This window comes from Dendroctonus ponderosae, unplaced genomic scaffold, assembly GCF_020466585.1.
Source record: "Dendroctonus ponderosae isolate FM_Combo_2020 unplaced genomic scaffold, Dpon_F_20191213v2 Dpon_F_20191213_4, whole genome shotgun sequence".
NCBI classification, from domain to species: domain Eukaryota; kingdom Metazoa; phylum Arthropoda; class Insecta; order Coleoptera; family Curculionidae; genus Dendroctonus; species Dendroctonus ponderosae.
In genome coordinates this window covers 4,776,140-4,796,673 of record NW_026018611.1, presented here as the reverse complement: position 1 = coordinate 4,796,673, position 20,534 = coordinate 4,776,140, and the positions used below count along the sequence as shown (strand labels likewise).

Below are 20,534 nucleotides of genomic sequence, written 5' to 3'. Positions count from 1 at the left end.
CTTTAAATCAGTCATAGAATCTGTCTCACTGTTGAATCTTAGAAACAAGAAACCTTGTTTCTAACGTCATAAATATACAGGGCTGTCCATTTTAAGTGCGCCACACTGTAGATTTTATATAGGAAATTACTCGAATACCTCATTGGACACCTTGCAAATAACCAGATAAGCTTTCATAGTACATCTTCCCAAATGATCACAGATAGGATTAGTAACGAATACTCTAAAGTAACGACCTCTGGTTAGTAACGAAGTTTCAAAGGCTACGCCGTAAAATTTTCCTGCGATCGCCGTCCATTTCCATTGTTGTTTGTCAAGAAAAATGAGATCATTTAGGTTATTTTTTATGGGCGCTTAGTCATCTTGGGTAATGTAGTGTACTATAAGTCATACCTACTTGTTATTCTGGGCAATAGAAAAAATCATGTGGAGTTTTTCCGCCTGCGGTCAAAGCCGGACGGTAACAAAACTTCCTCCATTTTTCAGCAGCTTAAGTTGACGCAAGGCTGGGTGTGTAATGTTTTTGCTATGGAAAGAAACTGATTGCTGATGCTTTGCTACGGAAATTTTGCGAAAGTCTACGTTTGTTAAAAGCTTTTTAAAGTAAAATTCGCGTGCTTTGCAATAGTAATGTTCAGTGAGTCGTTGAAGCTGTCGAGCTTTTGACCAGTGGTGCATTATTTATCAACCAACCACAAGCAGAAACAAGACAAGAAGCTTAGTTGATTACCCAAACAGTTAATTGCGTTAAAAACAGAAAGGAAGGCACGGCAAGAGAATTAGGCCACAACGCCACTATAACGGTCGGTTTCATAACTAAATTAGAAAAAGCTTTCGTTAAGAATGAATTTTTCCATTTTCTTCATTTTTTTATTGCAACAAAAACATTTGAGCTTGTAGTAACCGCAATACGACCACCATAACTAAAGTGCATTTGAATAATTCCCGGCTCGTGTAATTTTAGTTAATTTCTACACATAAAGTTCGGCTAACTGTAGCGAGTCTTGAGGAAAGTTCCAGGCGACTGCTGATATCACCGCGGTATCATCCGTCCAACTTTTCCAATTAAGGTTTTTTCTGGTTCAATTTAATTGGGACAATGAGGATAACGAAAGTCGAAAGGCTCTGCAATACTTTCCTAAGTTAACTGATTTTGTTCAAGTTGGATTAAGCTTCAATATTATTTCCATATATTAGAGAGATTCAGGTATTTAGTTTTAAAGTTTGAAACGTAAACTTTACCAGAAAATCGAATGGAGGAAATGTAGGGCATTCTGCGTGAACTGTTTTTAATTTTGCTGAAAAATGCGAAAAACGCACAAAAAATATGAACTTGTGAACAAAAGTAACCAGGTATTGAAGAGGGCGTAAGAAAATAGCTACCCTCAACCAGATGGATAATATTCTAAGGGACATATTTAGGATCGCTCTATTGTGGTCTGCAAGAAAAACTTTTCTCAACACCTTTAAACTGAAGAAGAAAATGCACTTTTCGAAAGATTCCGATCCTCAATATCCTCAATATCTTCCATTTTTCAAGCCATCGAGTTTCGATTTTTCAGCTCGGCAGTCTTTAATTTTTTCAGAGAAACGATGCCTCTACTTTCAAACACTTTCTATATAAATTGGGAGAATTACTCGATATAGTGATTTCTGCGAAGCTAAAATGACCCCATTTGATTTGAGCCCTTAGCTGTGCTGAACTGATACACGCTTTCTTTTCAAACTTTAAAAGCCTGCACGTATCCGATTCCCCATCACCGGGACGCGCTGCTGATTAAACTCGAAAATAATCGCGAAAAAACAGCAGTTTCCAATTTTTTTTAAATGGAAACTTTGGAATTTGGTCCGTACAAACTGATTGTTTGAAACAATTATTGTCGTGCTTTAGCCGACCAACTCGTCGGTATGCAAGCTTAGGCTTTAGCAAAGGAATGCAAATTTGCGTCTCCGGTTGTGCAAATCCACTCCCTCGTTCTGTTGCTATCAGATTGGGTTGTTCATTACCGCCAAGCTAATCTCTCACGTCTTTTGATTTCTCCATTAATGGAAACGAAGTCGATCTCTCCAATGTCCGTCGAATGCTCAAAGCTCATTCAAATGATTTAGGAGCGTCGTCAAGCGATCCAATGGCAAAATTGGAACCAGAGAATCCACTAATCTATGTGGATCCTTTACTTTATTTGTACCGGGTGATATTAAATTAGAGGGATTTAGTAATTTGGTCAATTGTGCGTGGTCACACAATTGCTATGGTAAATGATCTTGGAGCTCATTATTTTTTTACATATGGTTTTGGCTATTTAGATGTATGGAATGCTTCAGGCATTTTTCTTTCTAAAAGCACCCACCCGAAAATCCCATTTGAAAAAACCAATTTAAAATCGTGCAAAACCTACGTAACGTCCAAACAATGTACCGATAAATTCAACGAAAATCTGCGGTTTTAACGAGCCGCTCATTTTAATAGCGATTTATTGTCCTCGTTCGTTTTGCTCTATTTATTGTGACTATTAGAACAATCGGTTTTATCATTTAAGACAGCTTTTAGTCGAATTAAACAGGAGGAGCGATTAAATTAGCATGATTGCTTTTGACAGGCGGGGTTGATTTTTCCCCATTTAGAACCGTTTATAAATTGCACAAAATTGCTTGTTAGGGATACACGATTTCGATTTTCTTCACGTTTTCTTTCATTTGCTCGTTTTTTGTTGGCTTGATAAAGCTGCAATAAAAAATGTTTTTGTCTGGACGTTTCGTTCGCATTTGCTGCAATCATTATCAAACGCGACGGCCCTGTTCAGAAATCAAAGCTTTTTCCACATTATTTTTAGTGTTTTGGCCCTTAGTAGACTTCAAAAGAAATTAAAATGAAACAGTGAAAAAAACACTATTTAACTTCAATAAAATCGTTTTTAAAATGAAGGGAAGGCATTTTGCGCTAAAGCCAAACGACTGGCACTTAAACTTCCTCGTTAAATAGATTTAGTTGGTTCTAGGTCTTCATTTGGGGATTGATGATTGATGAGTTTTTCAGTATATTCCGTTATGTTTGCAAACCTTTGTTGAACTTTTCCGCAGTACTTTTGCTTCTTCAAGCCCTTCAACGATTCTTCAAATTGAAATAATCATACCTAAAGTATTTAAAACTCGACTGAAACTGAACAATTCTGGATAGATTTGCCGTTATGGCACGATTGCCTAATATACAGTCTGGATGAAACTAATTTGGTTTACGGCGTCGAGGTAAACCGTTTAAATTAAGCGCCTTAATTTATTTTTATAGAGTTTAAAACGCCGAAATGCACCCGTGAGCGGAATTAGTTGCTTACCCAACTGTTGTGGACCAGAGGAAGTGAGATAAATGCGGGGTTTAGGAAATTTTTAAGTTTTCCCAAATTGGAAATTTGAAAACGGAATGTTTAGCAAGCATAAATCAAGTCAGAAATTTAAGAACGGTTTTAAAATGCAACAAGCCAATGCTATTTATAGCCAGCAGGTGTAATTCCTAATTGTTTAAAGGCAGGTGTTGTGCCCGATTCAAGCTGATTGATTTCGATTTCTTCAATTGTTAGTCAATTATTACACTGAATTCCTGTATGTACTTAATTGACTTATTTATAATTTTTTAGTTACTTGAATTTTACATTAATCTGCTAATCTGAATTTAGATCGGCGAGGAAGGTAAATGTAAAATAAGAGTAAAATTGTATACAGGTTTGGAGAGTGTTATTTTCAGGCTAAACGGCTCGAAACGGGTCCTGAGTGTGCCTGAGCGCATATCAATCAAAATTTTCGTTCTTCATCAGTTTTTGCTCATTTGCTGTTATTAGCGTTTTCTGTATCGTTTCGATGCCATGCTGTGTCCATCTAATAAACCAGTTTTTATACCACGAGTTTAACAATGGTTTACTGTATTGGCATGAGCTTCTGGTAATTGCAATTATTACTCTAAGCCATATGGGTGTTCCTCCTACGTGACTTTAACTTGCATACACATATGAATTAATTAAGCATTTGCTGATGAACGGAACCGTTAAGGGACGCATTAGAAACCGTAATAATTCAACAGAAGACTGAGTTGGGTAAATTGATTTAAAATTGGTGGTTTCCATTGACAGACTGGGAAGAATTAGTGGAAAAGAATCGATAAATTCTCGTCGCCAGCAATTGCTTAATCACCAGACCCGGCGACCCGGCGAGATTAAGTAACATCATGAAGGGATTAAGAAGATTATCGAAGGATTGGTTTGTGTTCAGATTAATGCCAAGTGGAATAAAATTTGCCATTAATTCGACTGAACGCATGAGATGAGTTTAGTGGTGAATTAACATCTCTTCCTTGAAGTTAAGGCATAAATAAATTGCATTTTACAATGGATTCATTCATCTACATAGTATTAAGCCTTGTTAGAGTTCATATATGAGGTTGAAGATAAACGTCGATAAATCGCGCTACAATTTTTGTTCGAAATCAGAGCGAATGCCAGCTGATTGCTTGGCGAAGCCCCAAGTCTGAAAAACTAAAGCGGGGGCCGGAAATGGGAACAGCTGAGCGCCAGGGCAGCTGTGCGAACCAAAAGGGGGCACCTGCCTTGACGAAGCTGATGGCCCGTGCCGCCAAATGAAGCTTAACGTGGCTTTCTCGGGGATTTCGAAGGTCTTATTGTAAGATCAGTCTGAAAACTCGAAGCAACACTATCAATGTCGAGGTATTTTCTTGTTACATTCTGGTTCTGGAAGATTTATCGGAGGTCTTTCAGACATCAAACTTCTTTGGTATTTCGCTCTGCATATATCAAGGAGGTGGGAGGATTTGAAATGTTCTGGTCATGCAGAGGGTTGAGTTATTTTAATAGTTTAGTTTGGTGGAATAATTTTCAATAAATTGATTATTTTCTGTCGTTCTTTTGTGGGTTTGCCTAGGCATTTCTTCGCATAAAAGTGTCTTTTTCTTCATTTTATGTTAAAGAACGTTGGAATTTTAACGTTTGCTTTCCGCAATCGCATTTGATTTGCAGGGGTTTGATAGAATTTATCTTTGCTACGCAAATTTTATATTATTTAATTCTATTAGTACGCTACGAAAAGACGTGCACTCGCAACAAAACAGTTCGTCAATTTCGCGTGCTTTAGAACGAGATGGTAGCAAAAATAGATGAATATTTGCGTATTTTCTTCACCAATTTGAAAAGTGGAATACACTGAAGATTGTTGTACTGTGGTCTTCAGAGAAAAAACCTTCTGAGTTGGTTACCAAGTTCTTAAGAGTTCGAAAATTCTATTTTCTTTCCCCATTCAAGAAAAATATTTTTCGAAAGTTTGACAAAGAACTTAAAAACTCCTCAATGTACCGATCTGCAATACTCAATGCCTTCCACATTTTGCACTATTTAGTTTAGTTTTGAAATTCTTTGTTTCTATATTTATATAACTGCACTTTTGCCCTCAGTGAATACTCGTCATTAATCCATTTAGAAAACTGATGTTTTTACATTGATACTTTATTAGAGCTTTGGTTATTATTCCGCTACAAAATGACGCGCGAGTGCAACAAAGCAGTTCGTCAATTGCGCGTGCTTTAGAAAGAGACGACAGCAAATATTTATGAACGCCCTTTTTCGGCGAGGCTCCGATTGGCACCGAACATTCAATTCGTTGTTGTAATTGAAAAGAATCGCGATTGGCCCCACTCTGAGCGTGCATTATCTCCTTCCAACATATGCGTGTACAACTCAGCCTTGTTCCACCCATTTCTTCATGCCTGGTCTATTAAATCTGCAGAAACAGAGCAAAACAAATAATGTTTTTTATTTGCTGACGGTCTAAAAAAATGTCTATTCACATTTTAAGCAAAAAGACTAGGCAGTTTGTGCTACTAAATAATTCCTTAGGGGAACTTGCTGTGGAAGTTGGAAGTTAAATTTTAATTTCCAGTTTATCAACTATTTAGGTAACCAGTTTTCCACTTAATATACAATGTAGTGTGCCTACTCGAGTTAACCTTATTACCTCATGTGGCGAACTTTTTTATTAATAATTTTACGGCAGATTCGTACTAACCTTTGGGGAAACTAGGATCGAAGTCTGAAAACTTATAGCACATATAAGGTGGTGAAGAGTTTTAGATGTGAAACTTTAAATTAGGGCATAAAGAGCATCATTGTTCAAAAGTCACATAATTAATATTCTTTTAATTACGTTGTTTCAACATTTTTCTCAATTTTTACATACATTTCTTGCACTGTGCAAACACTGCCAAAACGATTTACCACTATAATATATGCTAAAGTTATATATCGTGAACACGACACTGTTTGCACTTTTAATCGTTTATTTATAGTTCTAACGTTAAATGAATATTAAATACTTATGCAAATTTATTACTATCATGCTGATGATGCACAAAGAACGCATTGACGTATTCTTATTTGCTAAGGATTTATGGATGATCCAATGGAGTGAAGATTCAGGATCTGTTTTCGAATTATTGTCATGTTCTTGTCTTAATTAAAAGCTAAATATGTATAGGGGAATTTCGGTTAAGGTACACACTGTATATAATACATTACAAAAGACCGTTCAGTTCCGTCTTTTATGGGAAAAGCGACATCGCAATATTCAACATTTTCAAAGGAATATTTAAGCCCATTTTTGTGCGTTTTATTTGAAAGTATAATGAGAAAGTTTTAATCAAAAGGGATAATCCGGCAGGCTGAGCGGTCCTTTTTTGCTATTTATTTTTGGTTAACGATCGGTTTGAAAATGGTTTATCCCCCATAGACGTTGTTTTTGAATGATTAAAACTCAAATATATTTTACAAATTCGATTACTTACTACATGTTCAGTTCAAAGTAAAACAGGGTTATATACGGCGCATGATATTATTCTATATAGCAGGGTTTTAATGAAGTTTTTCTCGATTTTCCCTCTGGTTTTCCAAACATCGCGGAACTTTCTGTTCGTAATCAGCCAAACTAACGGCCGACAGTATCTCCTGAGTATATTCCCAAAACAATCATAGTATCAAATTCCGACCGTGGCAATATTAAATTTTCTGTTACAATGCCGCTTGCCCGCATTAAAAGTTCGAAACTTGCCTCAACCTGACAAAGACTCCCGAGGGATTTATTAATTCCGAGCGGGATTTTCGTATCTCACTAATAACGCCACTCACGAGATCATAAATGTTTTCATAACGGTGGAAATTGCATCCGATTTAATGGTACTGAACCTTCGCCAAGAGTCATTCAGCCTTAATTTTATCGGTTTCAAAATTGTCATCTCGTTTTTTAATCTGCCTTGGAATTATTTCGTCGTTTTAACGATTTATTCGCAGTTTGTTTGTTAGTAAAAAAATGAGTCTCAACTGGATAAATCCAGAAAAGAAAGATAAATGCAGTTTTAAACAGCAATGTAATTTCTATTTAGGTTGGAAAGTTTCGAGAAAATAGTTTTTATAGGTTGAAAATGCCACAGAGAAATGTTAATTAATTGATATTGTTTCACATTTTTATACTTGTTATGTTGTTTTCATTACAATTAAGAATTCTCCTTTTCTTCGTGCATTCGTCGGCAAAACCATATTTTAAAAACTGTCTGATTTAATAGAACTTTAATTGCAAATAACAATTAGAAAAGGTCTTTATTCGTATATAGAATTTATTGTACTCTAATTGTGAAGATTTTATATGAAAAATCGGAAACTAAATAGGTTTAAATTTTATTTTGCAAATTTCCTTCTAAAAATATTCCTCATAATCATCCAGCAAATCCCGTTTTAATTCGGTTGTGTTTTTAATCGAAAAGCGGGAGGGTAATCTTAGGATGGCCATTTTTACTTCGTGGGGAGATTCAATTTTCAAATGCAAAACGCATTTATATTTAAACTCATTTGCGATGTAATAACTGCAAACTAATTTAAACGCGAAAAAGTCGACTCCAACATTATTACAATGGAACCTTTGCCATTAAAGTAACTTACTTAGACTAGAAAATTGACTATTTTTGGGTCAGTGACTGCAGTTAACAGTACGTTGATGGTTGTAAAACAACCGCAAACAAAATAATGCTTTGTGAAGCTATACAAGCCCATCAGTTGTTTGTAGATTGTTTCTAGCAAATGTCAAGTGAAAATCTCCTAATTTTCATTAAATATTATGAAGTAACCCTCAGCTCCCTGTATAAGAGCTTTTCTTTATTTAAGCGCCAGAGCTTCGTTTCTTAAGGTTTTCCCTTAAAAATGTAGTTTATCGTTTCTGAGTGTCGGTAAAGTATATTTTCGAGTCGAAACTTATCAGAGCGCTCCTTTACTCCAAGTTACGACCTGAAGAATAAAACAAGCTCACTTCCTGCGTTGATGCTTAACGAAGCAACGATGATAGAGTAATAACCAGTAAACAACCAAAATAATGCGATCATCGATAATTAACCGGAGTCATAGGTGAAGACTGAGCCATCCCATATACACAACGTGTAAACGAGCAAATTACGTAATTAGGTTCGAGCTCCTTAATGTTTGAAAACGGAATTTTCTTACTAGCTGTTCTGCAATTTTCATCCAAATAGCTTTTGCCGCTATTTCGCAAATATGCGAACAGGTAATGATCGATATTGTAAACTACTTGTTAGTACATCGTTAAAGGTTGTGAGAAACATTAGCATTCAAAACATCGAAATTATTCCTTATCTTCCTCACTCATTTATGAAGTTTTTAACGTTGATGATGCCTGAGGAAGTTGATTGATCACTCTTCCACTTAAACGCTCAGTTTTACTTGGGTTTTTGTTTTCGTTTTCACCGATCTTTGTTAGAAATTTCGCGCAGCTAAAGGTTAAGCACGGTGTTTTCCTGCAAGCAAGTGCTTCTTGTGAAGATGAAGCTCAATGTGAAGACAAACGCGTGTGTCTATCATCATATTAATTATGCTTGATTGATAATGGAGATAGAGATATTTTTTGAGATTTTAAATATAGAAGCGGTTAATAGAGAAACTATGGGAATTCCAGAGCCAGAGCTTCTCACATTGAAGCAAATTGTTAATGTCTCACTTAACTTCTTCAAACAGTTGATGCTTGTTGGAACAATAGAACGTCCTTTTTTGCCGATAATTTTTCCACTTATCCCAGTTCAAAGAAATGGCATTAAATGTCGATGTTTACCATTTGCACGAACGGCACTGTTCTTATAGCCAGTCGGGCCCCACCTGGGGAATTAGTTAATGGAAGGAGCGGCCACGGAAGCCATGGGAGCGCCACTGGGTGCGCCCTCAGGATGTCGGGGTGACAAGGGGTGCGGTGAGACACGCGATGGACGCGAGGTGGAAATTAATGGAAAATGGGGATAATTGTTAAGAAAACAATTTTACTGCAATATTTTCCCTCGAAGACGATTTGGACTTTGCCATTCTATTTTGTTTTTTTGGTTTGATTAAATCCAATTGATATTTTCCTGGGTGGTATGAGGCAATGTAGGAGCGATCAATTCCAGTTCATTAATAGCGGCTTAATTGGATTAGTCGGGTTACATAATTGTGAGCGGGGAAGAATTGCTGACTGTTTTCGTTTCCTTAGTTGGAGGCGCAATAACAAATACTTATAGCTGGGATAATCGATTTGCTTCATTGAACATCACTATTTTCACTTAATGAATTACAAAAATTACAAAAAACCAGAACCAGGCACAGCACCGCTTTATCAACTTCAACCGAAAACTGATATTGTGAAGTACGGTTATGAAGTAGTGCTTTTGTCCTTTACAAGTTTTGGGCGCAAAAAATACCAATTGAATAATTTAAAGAGGCTGATAGTATGAGAAGAAGTTTAAACTTAAAAATCTAAGGCCCTTAGACTTTAATGTTTAAATTAACGGTAATAAAATAATTTAAATTACGGTCTAATTCTACATGCAGTGGGGAGCAAAAAGCTCTTTGGTTTTTTGCTAAAATGTACAGTGTCTGTTTTAAAAAAAATTAATTGTTGCAATGTTGCAGAAAATTAACGCTTTATTTACTATTTGAAAATTTCTAAAAATAATGGTGAACGCCAATGATTTCTCTTTTTTATTATTTAAATTCCGTGGAGAATAAACGAGCTCTTCAGGTTTTTTATTTTGCTTGAATGCACAGTTTTTTTTATTAACAAAATTAAAATTATTGCGTTGTCTGAAAAAATGAACCATGTATTTAGCATTTGATATTTTCCATTAAAAAACGGTCAATCCCCGGTCCCAATCGTTTTTAAGCAGACAAAAATTATTGTCCATTTGTACGTGCAATTGTGAAGAAAAGAGCTCGTTTGGGTTTTTTCGCTAACATGCACAGTGTCTGATCAAAAAATGGAAACTTGGATTGTCCGAGAAAATTAACGCATTTAACATGTGAGATTTTGCAGCCGGAAAAAGGGTGCACGCCATTGGTTTTTCTGCATACAAAATTATTTTCTAATTTTGGATTTCGTGGGGAATAAAAAAGCCATTTTGTTTTTAAAGCTGAAATGTACAATTTTTTATTAATAAAATTAATACCGATACAATGTCCGGAAAAAAATTAATATTTAGCATTTGATACTTAAAAAAAAAGACGATGAACCCCGATGTTTTTTCTGCAAACAAAATTTATTTGGCAATTCATTCTACCTGCAATTGGGAACCAACAAGCTCTTTTGAGTTTTTCGCTAACATACACAGGGCTGATTAAAAAATGGAAACTTGGATTATCCGAGAAAATTAACGCATTTAACATGTGAGATTTTGCAACCGGAATAAGGGTGCACGCCATTGGTTTTTCTGCATACAAAATTATTTTATAATTTTGGATTCCGTGGGGAACAAAAAAGCTCTTTTGCGTTTTTTGCTGAAATGCACAAATTTTTATTAACAAAATAAAATCCGTTGCGTTGCCCGAACAAATGAACGCTCTATTTAGCTTTTGATAATTTAAAAAAATAAACGGTGTACCCCGATAGTTTTGCAGCTAAAAATATTTTTTTAGAATATATACAGAATATTTCTATATGCAGTTAAGAACCAAAAAGCTTTTTTGAGTTTTACAGTTTTTGCTTGAAAAAATGAAAATCGCTTAACATGTCCGAGAAAATTACCACGATATTCAGCATGCAAGCAAAAATTAACTCTGTTGTGGTTTTTCTGCAAACAAAAATATTTTTAAAATTTTTGATTTTGTTGACAGCAAAAAAGCCCTTTGGCTTTTTGCGCTGAAAAGTACAGTTTTTATTTAAAAAATTAAATAATTTTCAGTGTTTTCCGTACTGTTATTCGCTTGAGTTAATGTGATTTAGTCAAGGCTATTTTTTTCTGTGACTTAGACAAACTTTCTTATTAAATCCTCCAAATATGAAAATCTCAGCACGATAATGCAAGTTTCTACTTGGCGTGCTCTCACTCGTCTACACCCGGTATAACTGTAATCAAAGCGTACGTTTGCCGATCGTATTCCTAATTCGGATTAAAAATTTTTGAAATAAATTGACAAGAATAACGGCACTCGGAAGTGGACCCCATAATTTCCCGGAATTTATGGCCTTGTTAAATGGATTAAAAGATTCCGTCGAGCTGATATTGGCTACGCCATACGCTGCAGGAAAATATGATGACATATCTTCATTTCTTTGCTTGTATCGATCATGGCTAAGTGGATGTCGTGCAATTCATGTTTAGGCAGGAGAATCGTGAAAGTTTTATTGAAAGTTCAGTTCGAACAACATCTGATTAGAATTAGACGCTACAACACATGCATGTATTAGACTAACGCGAATGTTAAGGGCGGAAATTGCTTAAGAATTGGGTTCTAGATGGCTTAAGAGCGTGGCTTCAAAGTTCGGCTGGGCGGCGGAGGTATTCTGGAAAAGCCAGCCGAATCAAAGACGGGCAGAAGACCTGAAATTGAATTGGACACTACCAAATCGTTGGCCAAGATCGTCTATTTGCGACTTACCTTCTTTGCTTCCCTTTAGCATGTCCTTCTTCAGAGGCTCGGTAGGAAAGTAAGTCGCTCCGTAAAAGTCCAGCCCTTGCTGGAGAAGAGTGTTGAATTCGTCTAGTGAAGCCACAGTCACTCGAATTGGATTAGGAGTTCCTGCCGGTTGATCCAGACGCGACTGCAGTCTGGTTACTTCAACCTGCAAAAATCATTAATTTGCCAAAATTTTGACTTTGGGGATAAAGGTAATTCACGCTGAAGTCTGAAAATTTCACCTCAATTCGCATAACATCGAGGCTCGAAGTAAATTGCTTGTCAGAACACGTTCAAACCGAGAAACGCACTTATGTCTGACGAGGTCTGTTTATGTTTTAAGAGCGTTCGAACGGTAAATAGGATTTGGATATGCAAAAATCCATATCGCCGACACGTGCCAGCGGATTTAAACACGTTCCATGTTATTGTATTTGATTTCCTGAAACGGAATCGTTGCCAGAATGCGAATCGCGTATGCGATTGGCGGCATTATTCCTCAGTAATCGGCACATGGGTGCCAAGGAGCTCAAAATCGATAGGAAGAGGATTTTATTGGCTTTAAAATCGCCCCCTTTATATGTTAAATCCCGACATTAACCAATTGTATTCGTCCATAAAACACTAGTTAAATTTATTGTTTTATTTAAAATTCATATCTGGTGATCATTCAACTGATGCTAAACCCACTCATTTCTGTTACAGGAAATCAACTACATATACCGAGGAACAGAAATGGCCTCTGAGTATATTCTTCACTAAGGGGGCTGAAACGTTGATTTAGTGCTGAGGGTAAGTAGCTTGAAAAAGTATTTTAAACAAAATGGGTTTTAATGGTGTTAGAAACTAGCAGTTGATCACTTGCAAACGTGTTTTTTCTCACCAGATGAGTTTAGAGAAATTGATATTTGCGTTTTTAAGTTTTTGATTTATGGTTGATTCGAACATCTATTCTGTCGGAATATTCAAGAGCAAAGCATTCCTCTAGTGCGGCTGTACTTTTTAAACATTTAAAAAGGGGAACGTTGGAATTTTAACGTTTGCTTTCCGCAATGGCATTTGATTTGCAGGTGTTTGATAGAATTTATCTTTGCTATGCAAATTTCATATTATTTAATTCTATTAGTACGCTACGAAAAAACGTGCACTCGCAACAAAACAGTTCGTCAATTTCGCGTGCTTTAGAACGAGATGGTAGCAAAAATAGATGAATGTTTGCGTATTTTCTTCACTGATAAAACCTTCTGAGTTGGTTACCAAGTTCTTAAAAGTTCGAAAATTCTAGTTTCTTTCCCAATTCAAGAAAAATATTTTTCGAAAGTTTGACAAACAACTTAAAAACTCCTCAATGGACCGATCTAGTAAGTAGCTTGAAAAAGTATTTTAAACAAAATGGGTTTTAATGGTGTTAGGAACTAGCAGTTGATCACTTGCAAATGTGTTTTTTCTCACCAGATGAGTTTAGAGCAATTGATATTTGCGTTTTTAAATTTTTGATTTATGGTTGATTCCAAGATCAATTCTGTCGGAATATTGAAGAGCAAAGCATTTCTCTAGTGGGGCTGTACTTTTTAAACATTTAAAAAGTGAGTGTGTTATTTTGTAAAAGATCACTTACCACCGAAGAAAATCTATACAAACTGGCTCTAATATCGTCTTCTGGTAAATCAATTGGAACTTCGTTGACGAGTAACGAGAAGGTTTTTTGAGGGCGACAAGGGATTGCCACTTTTCTATACAATCGCCCACCAGTGACCTGAAAAAAACCACCAAAATTAATTAAAATGCTTTGAATTTATTCACGCATTTGAAGCAACTAAAAGCAAACTTTCTTCCAGCTAAATACATTTTTTTGGAGAAGTATTTCTCTAAATACACACTTTAGCTAGCATTGGATATTGGACAAACTGATTCTCCGAAATCGGTTTTATCAAAAACTCGAAAATCTTATCAGTCCCATCAAGTAATAAATGGTGCCCTCAGAGTAAATTTAAAGTCATCCGCAGGGGCATTTGCAAGAAATTGCATCGCGATATTGTTTAAACTTTCGACTTCAAAACTTCGCACCGAGTTTCCGAAGTGGGTTTTCCATGTTTTAGGGACGCGGAAAATTATCGAAAGTTCGATATTTCCTCGAAGTTTTCTAAATCGGTCGGGAACGCGTCCCGAGAAGTTTGTTTCGTCCTATTGTCGGGCCGAATTATTGGATTCCGAACGGAGCCTGAATCGGATCGAAGGTGTCTTGTTCAGACGATTTTGTTCCTTTCAAATTGGTCTAAGTTTGGGGTGCAGATAGCAATTTTTTTTTTGGTACCTTGTGAAAGCCTTTGCGGAACACTTGCTGGTAGTCGTCCGGTTCGGAGAATTTGAACAGGATTCCAGTGGCGGTTTTGGTCAAGCTGAAGCTGCCTCGGAAGTTCAGCTTGTCGCAAATGTTGGCCGCTTTATCCAGGCTCAGATCGTGAGATGGAGTTAGGAGAAAGGCACCTAAAACGGGAATGTAACCGTTATCTTTCAACAGGGTTGATTACCCTGTTCTAAATGTGGCTAATCCATTGCATTTGGAGCTTTTTACAAATCTAGCAATGTGTGCTTACCTTTGCATAAAAATCGGGCGTGTTCACTAAGTTCACTGTTATCGTCGTCGTTTTCTCCCCCCATCATATCAGATAACATAATCGACATGATACGGCCCCAAAAATGGCATAGTTTATGTCGATCCGATTGCTTACCTTAACCTTTTATATGTGAGTGGGCCCTCCTTGAAAAAAAAACATCCTACGCCAATCAATTTTCGATAATTTATAGCTAATTTTACTCCTGAGACGATTATTTGCTGCCTAGTCAATAATTATGTTGTTATTATTTTGTGGGGTTTCGCCTATGAATGCTACGTCCCAGAATTCAGGTTCCGAACTGAAAAAATCTGTGAAGTGCAATTGCTTGCTCTAAGTCGCATCTGGTTGTTCAAGTATTAAGCTCTGATTAACTGAAGAAATTTGTTGGCAAATTAAATCAAATTTTTTGAAGACCGAAACGGATATGTGAGTGCCATTCTCGAACACAGTTCAACTCGCCGAATTCATTTAAATTTAAAACAATTGTTTGTATTTATTGTCTTGTTCTGTCTCGTTGCCATTTATAATAATAGTAATGGTCGATATTTCAGTCTATGATTGGTGAGGCAATATTTGAATGCAATGTGGCGTGACATTTTCCACCTAAATCCAGCGAAGTTTCACTCTTTGTTCTATATGTTTTCATTAAAATGCTTCATGTTAATTAAATAGATTTTGTTAGAGCGAGACAAGTGCATCTTCAGTGGTGGTTTTATCCGTCGTTTTAAACAGGGTTGCAATAGATTACTCTTCAGATGTAAACCTATAGCAGTTAAAGAGATTCATTTTCAAAAAACTTGCTTGAAAGTAGATAGATTGCAATTGAAATAATCTTAGCAGCAGGTTTGTGGGGAGTTTTACACATTTAACATGTTTTTCTGCGTTTTTTGACCCACATTAACTCCAAAATGAGAACAAGCGCAGTGATGCTTTATATCTGATTTTACAGAAAACATAATTTTCTAAATTTGATGACAATTTTTTTTAAAGTGAACTTGAAGTACTTTTACAAATATAGGTTTCAGGTATTCGAACGGTTTCATCTTCGCTTTAAACAGACCTACACTGAATTTTTAAGTTGTAGTGACTCTAAAACTAGAGCAGTTAGAGAGACGACTGTTACGTTAGATTATAATGCAAAGTCGCTTCTAACAGGAGCAATATACATTAAAATCGACATTGTAGGCGATTTTTAAAAAATGTGCAAAATTTAAGTCGTTTCCTGATTGTGACTCATTGCACTCTACCTGACACTCTTTCCAGATTAGTCGACATACAATAAAACCCAAACTATAACAAATAGTTCTTCAGGATTATTACGAAATGTGTGTTTTATTATTTTCTCTAAACAGTTCCGCAACTCTAAAATCAACATTTTTTAGTAGCACTAGAGCAGATAACATGACAAATGTGTCTTTATATTATAGATAATTCATCTTTTAGAACTACAGAAAACCATGTGAAAATTGTCCTTTCAAAAGATTTCTTTCTACACCTTGAACGGGCTAATTTTCGATACTCAATTCTTTTCAGAATAGAAAAAGGAAGTAGAAAAATGTCTTTGGTCGGGCTTCAAACAGACAATTATTTTTCAATAAAGAAATTTCGCAACAGTAATTCAATTTCAGGTTCTGGTTCTGATAGCTTTTGCAGGTTTTTTAAAATTTTTTTAATTTAATTCGTTTCCTGACCGTCATTTATTGCACGTTTTATAAATAAATCAACAACAATGGTTTTGGTCAATTTGGTCAATCAAAATTTCTAATTTAGCTTCGGTTTTATCCTTCGCTGCAAACCGTCCTGTAACTCAATTTTCATACTTTTCCTACTGCAAAACTGAGGCCAATAGGGTGATGATTTTTTGCTCAGATTATAGAGTTTTTTCTTTCGCCGAACTGCAAAAAGTTACATTGGGATTGAGTTGGAGAAGAGTTTTTTAACATTTCTAAAATTTGAGCCGCATTCTGATCGTCACTTTCTACACGTTTAACTCATTTTTGACACTCAGTTTCTTCCAAACTAGAACAAATGGAAATCAGTCTTTAATCTGGCTTTATACATGAACATTTTAATTAAAGAAATAATTTGCGATTTAATCGGGTTTGAGAATATTGTTTTACAAATGCTTCAATTGAATGCTCAATTTTATAGCGCCAAGTTTTTCAACCCAATTTTGAAAGTTCTTAAAAAGTGAAAGTTCCTGAAACTGCGACTTTGAAACTAGAGCATCCAGAGAGATGAGTTTTTTGACTAAATTAGTAAAAATATTTGTTAAGAGAATATGGGGACCTGATGAATGAAACCGCTTTTGCAGATAATTTTTCAGTAGATTTCTAAATTTAAGTCGCTTTCTGAGCGCTCATTCTACACGGGTTGCAGACTACTTTTCACAACGAACAACGAAAGTTGGCTTTGGTCTGGTGTTATAGAGAGAATTTTGCAGAATAATTCGATTCAATCGACTTATATATTTATAAGACAAGTATTTATCTAATTTTCAAGCTTTAGCTCTTATATAAATAGAGCAACTAGAGACAATGTGAGTTGCTAAATTTTTAGAAACTTTCTTTTGATAAAGGAAGAAATTTTCTTTAAACTCACCTTTTCTAAAGCTTTTTTGCCCTTGCTGGGCAATCCAAATTTCCAAAAATTTCAGACTAACGAAAGGAAGATTATTATCTAAATTTATAGGGAAAGCGGCATAGAGAAATATAGCGAAATTGTACAAGCAGCTAAAATAGCTCAACTATATTTACATAATTCCTTGCTTCATCTCTTTCTGCACTAGAAGTCTATTGGTTTCTCTGGTCGTTCAAATAATATATTTCATTCAAAGCTCAAAGCTCAAAGTCACTCAGACCAGCATTTATCTGCTGATAAACTGAAGCATTCGGGAGACGTCTCTTTAAAACTGAGCAGCTCAAAGTCCTTCACACATTATCCGGTTCTTTGCATAGAAAACTCGGCTGCTGAATGGCTTCGAGCCCAGCTCTTGGCACATTTACGGCCTGAAAATCCAAACGAACAACACTAAGCGGCGCATAATTCCGTTCTAATTTCCCTTTTGATGGCGTTTCCTTGCTGAAAAAACTGTTAAAAGAAAACGGCGCGGAAAATGGTATGTGTAACAGCCTGTAACAGTAATAAATAATATCGCGCTTAACACTTCTCTCTTGTAACAGGGCGATTTTTTTGCTTAGCGCAAAGCTGAAAATTAAAAATAATGAGGTCGTAACTAATGAGAATTTTCCGAGAAATAAACTGTGTAGGGTCTGAAACCAGTGACGGCACGGTCAGGAGTGGTGGTAGAGAACGAAATTTATGAAGCATTTTTCATGGTGTTGAACAACACAGTGATTTAAATCGGGTCTCAGAAGAAAATCTTTTGGCTGTAGGCTGAAATGTTGGGAGGTTACTGAAAGCGACTGAAAGAGGCAGAAATGACTAATCGAGACTCTGTAGGTATATATTTTTTTATTTATGATCAGAAAAAGGTATAGGCAGTTAAAGATCGGAACTGCTTAAAAAGCGCTCAAAATTGCCCAATTTTTGTAGTTATTTCGGTTTATCGCGCTATAGCAGGTTTATCTTTGCACTGGGTGCATTCCTCACTTCCATTCGATGTAAATACTGTACAACTTGAGACATTTAGGGCGACTTGAGTTTTTTGCACAAAGTAATAAGGATCTATGGGCGGAGAAAGTTGGGAACTAAAAACTAAAAAAAAAAATTATTTTTTCAAACGCTTCCCAGATCCGAAGAGGTTGTTGTTACCCAGAAATGGAAATTCGAATTTCCCATGCAGTAATTACGTATCGGATTTCGCGTTCGGATTTACTCGAGCTGATCTGTCAACCGGATGGATTTTTCGCCGCATTGGGATCGTCTATCCATCTATAAAATTAAGACCTTGTTAGTGCAGATCTGGATATTGGAACAAATGACACACTATGTCTCTGTCAGTGCACATTATTTTCTTCCAGTTGCAGTCAGCAGGACTTTACAGATCGATTGGATTCAAGTCTCGATTAGACATATTTAATATGCGTGTTTTTCGAGTTGGAACGAGTCGATTTTGAGTCCAGAATAGAGGTATTTAGGTCTGTTACTTGCTAAGTTTGCCCCATTAATTGCGATCTTGTGATGAAAATGTATGGATTTGTGTATTGTTGAGGCATTATGACCGATACCTGAACTGGCGCAAGAAAGTTTACTCTTTAGATCCGAAAAAAACTAACATTAAAACCCATTTTAAACGTTTTTTTAGGGGAAACAGTAAGAACTTGTCGGGTCAGAAACTCATTTTTTTTTGAATTTGCACGCGATAATTTTGAGCGATTTCATTTACTTCAAATTAACCAAAAGCCATTGCGGCTTGTATTTGTGCAGGATCCCGGTTCTCGCTACCCACCTAGATCTATTCGTATAAAATCGTTTGACTAATTCATATTAAGTTCATTGGCTGAAGAATAACCTCTTAATTAAGCCCAATAGTCTCATTTTACGCATTCTGCCTCATACCCCCTTAGCTCTCTCTCGTTCCTCAAGAGGCGAAACGAAAGAAATTGTCAAGGAAGCGTGGGCACGTGGCCAACTTACCTAATGATCTTTTATAAGGGCCGTAAAGGGTGATAATCGCGTTTTGAACATAAATATCGCCCCTCGCATCTTAATCAGCTTTATAATAATTACTAATGCAGGGTTCGGTAGGCATTGGTGTAAAGCTTAGTATGTTTGATCCAATTATCGCGAAATATTGGATCTGAAATTTGGCTGATCCTTTGTAAGTTTGCCACGCGTTTATTGATCGAAAACACGCAAATTGTTGCTCCCGATTCATATAGTATACAGGCTGATTCTCTTTCAAAGGAAAAGTCTCTTTTAGTATTCCTCCCTCGTTCAAATCTACATTAAAACTGTACGCAACAAGGACAGTTCCTTCGGCCCGAATAAACAGAAAGCGTCGAATTAATATAATTGTATTCTTCGGTTATCCTTCACCTAAATCTAAATCAATTCACGGATTGCAACGCCAAAACGCTGTCTCAAAGTGGGCGCGACCCCTTTAGATAATATTCAGTAAAGCTTGCGTGCAGACGCCCCGTTGGGATTATCCATTAGCTAATAAGATCGAAACAGACTAGTGTCTATTTCTTTCAAACGAAAGAAGCGCACTCTTTTGCAACTCCCTCGGGCGCCTCCTGAGTGACTAAGAGATAGCCATAATCAAGAACAAAAATTTTGCATTTCACCCGCTTTATTTGCGGTCCTATTTCATGCGATTGAAACTTTGAAAAATAACTCTCAATTAGCCTGCCTCAAAGTGGTTTTGTCCAAATTCAAACATCCACAATGACGAAATCAAACGCTCGCTTGGAATCTGCTAACCAGTGTTGGAACATGAAATTTCGCTTATGCGGTTTCTCTGTGGGGTCCAGATTAGGAATTATGTTTGGGAACTGCGGTCCATGAACAAATTGGTCATTTCACACGAACGAAGGATACAGAAATGCGGTCTGTTACCTCATATCTGATACGCATCCTTTAGGCCGGAGATGAAGCTGGTTGGGACATTGATTAGATGCATTCGAAAAATGTTCACGTGTGTTTTAGAAAGTTCAGTTTCATCATCAACCGTTCGATTCCGACGACTTTATGAAAAGGGGAGCGTGTCTGCCCCGAGCCGATGACACCCAAAGTTTTATATTAATTTAGTCGGCCGAAGGAATACTAAGCGACACTGGCTGGCGCTTTTGTTTTCGCACAAAAGGTCGAGGAATTTATAAGCTATCGGAAGCGGGCGTTTGAAGGTTAAATTTAGAAATATCGACAAAACCAACATAGGGGTTCAATGCAAAGAGGCTACACAAGCGCTCAGAATCCGGGTGTTTTTCTGCATGATCTTTTGACTAACTTTGCCTTTAGCCAGTCGGGAGTCGTGGTC

The 20,534-nt window shown here is 36.5% G+C and overlaps 1 protein-coding gene across 2 annotated transcripts; it reads right to left on the bottom strand.

Moving 5' to 3' along the window:
• Window positions 1–11,683: 11,683 nt before the first annotated feature.
• LOC109544111 lies at window positions 11,684–14,713 on the bottom strand. 2 transcript variants are annotated; one of them, XM_019914151.2, is made up of 5 exons: window positions 14,570–14,713; window positions 14,287–14,459; window positions 13,591–13,728; window positions 11,955–12,138; window positions 11,684–11,914 (listed from the first exon to the last, which is right to left on the bottom strand). In XM_019914151.2, the coding sequence occupies exons 1-5, from the start codon at window positions 14,655–14,657 to the stop codon at window positions 11,817–11,819; spliced, it is 681 nt and encodes a 226-aa protein (XP_019769710.1). In that variant the 5' UTR covers window positions 14,658–14,713; the 3' UTR covers window positions 11,684–11,816. The 2 variants fall into 2 exon arrangements, with proteins under 2 accessions (XP_019769710.1, XP_019769711.1); XM_019914152.2 differs by having other exon boundaries at window positions 11,684–11,896.
• Window positions 14,714–20,534: the final 5,821 nt, after the last annotated feature.

Bases quoted from the DNA above. Each gene is read 5' to 3' on its own strand.
- LOC109544111 (XM_019914151.2), bottom strand. From the start codon at position 14,657: ATGTCGATTATGTTATCTGATATGATGGGGGGAGAAAACGACGACGAT. The intron at 14,460-14,569 runs GTAAGCACACAT...TTCCCGTTTTAG, and splicing joins CGCCCGATTTTTATGCAAAG to GTGCCTTTCTCCTAACTCCA. The intron at 11,915-11,954 runs GTAAGTCGCAAA...ACGATTTGGTAG, and splicing joins GCTAAAGGGAAGCAAAGAAG to TGTCCAATTCAATTTCAGGT.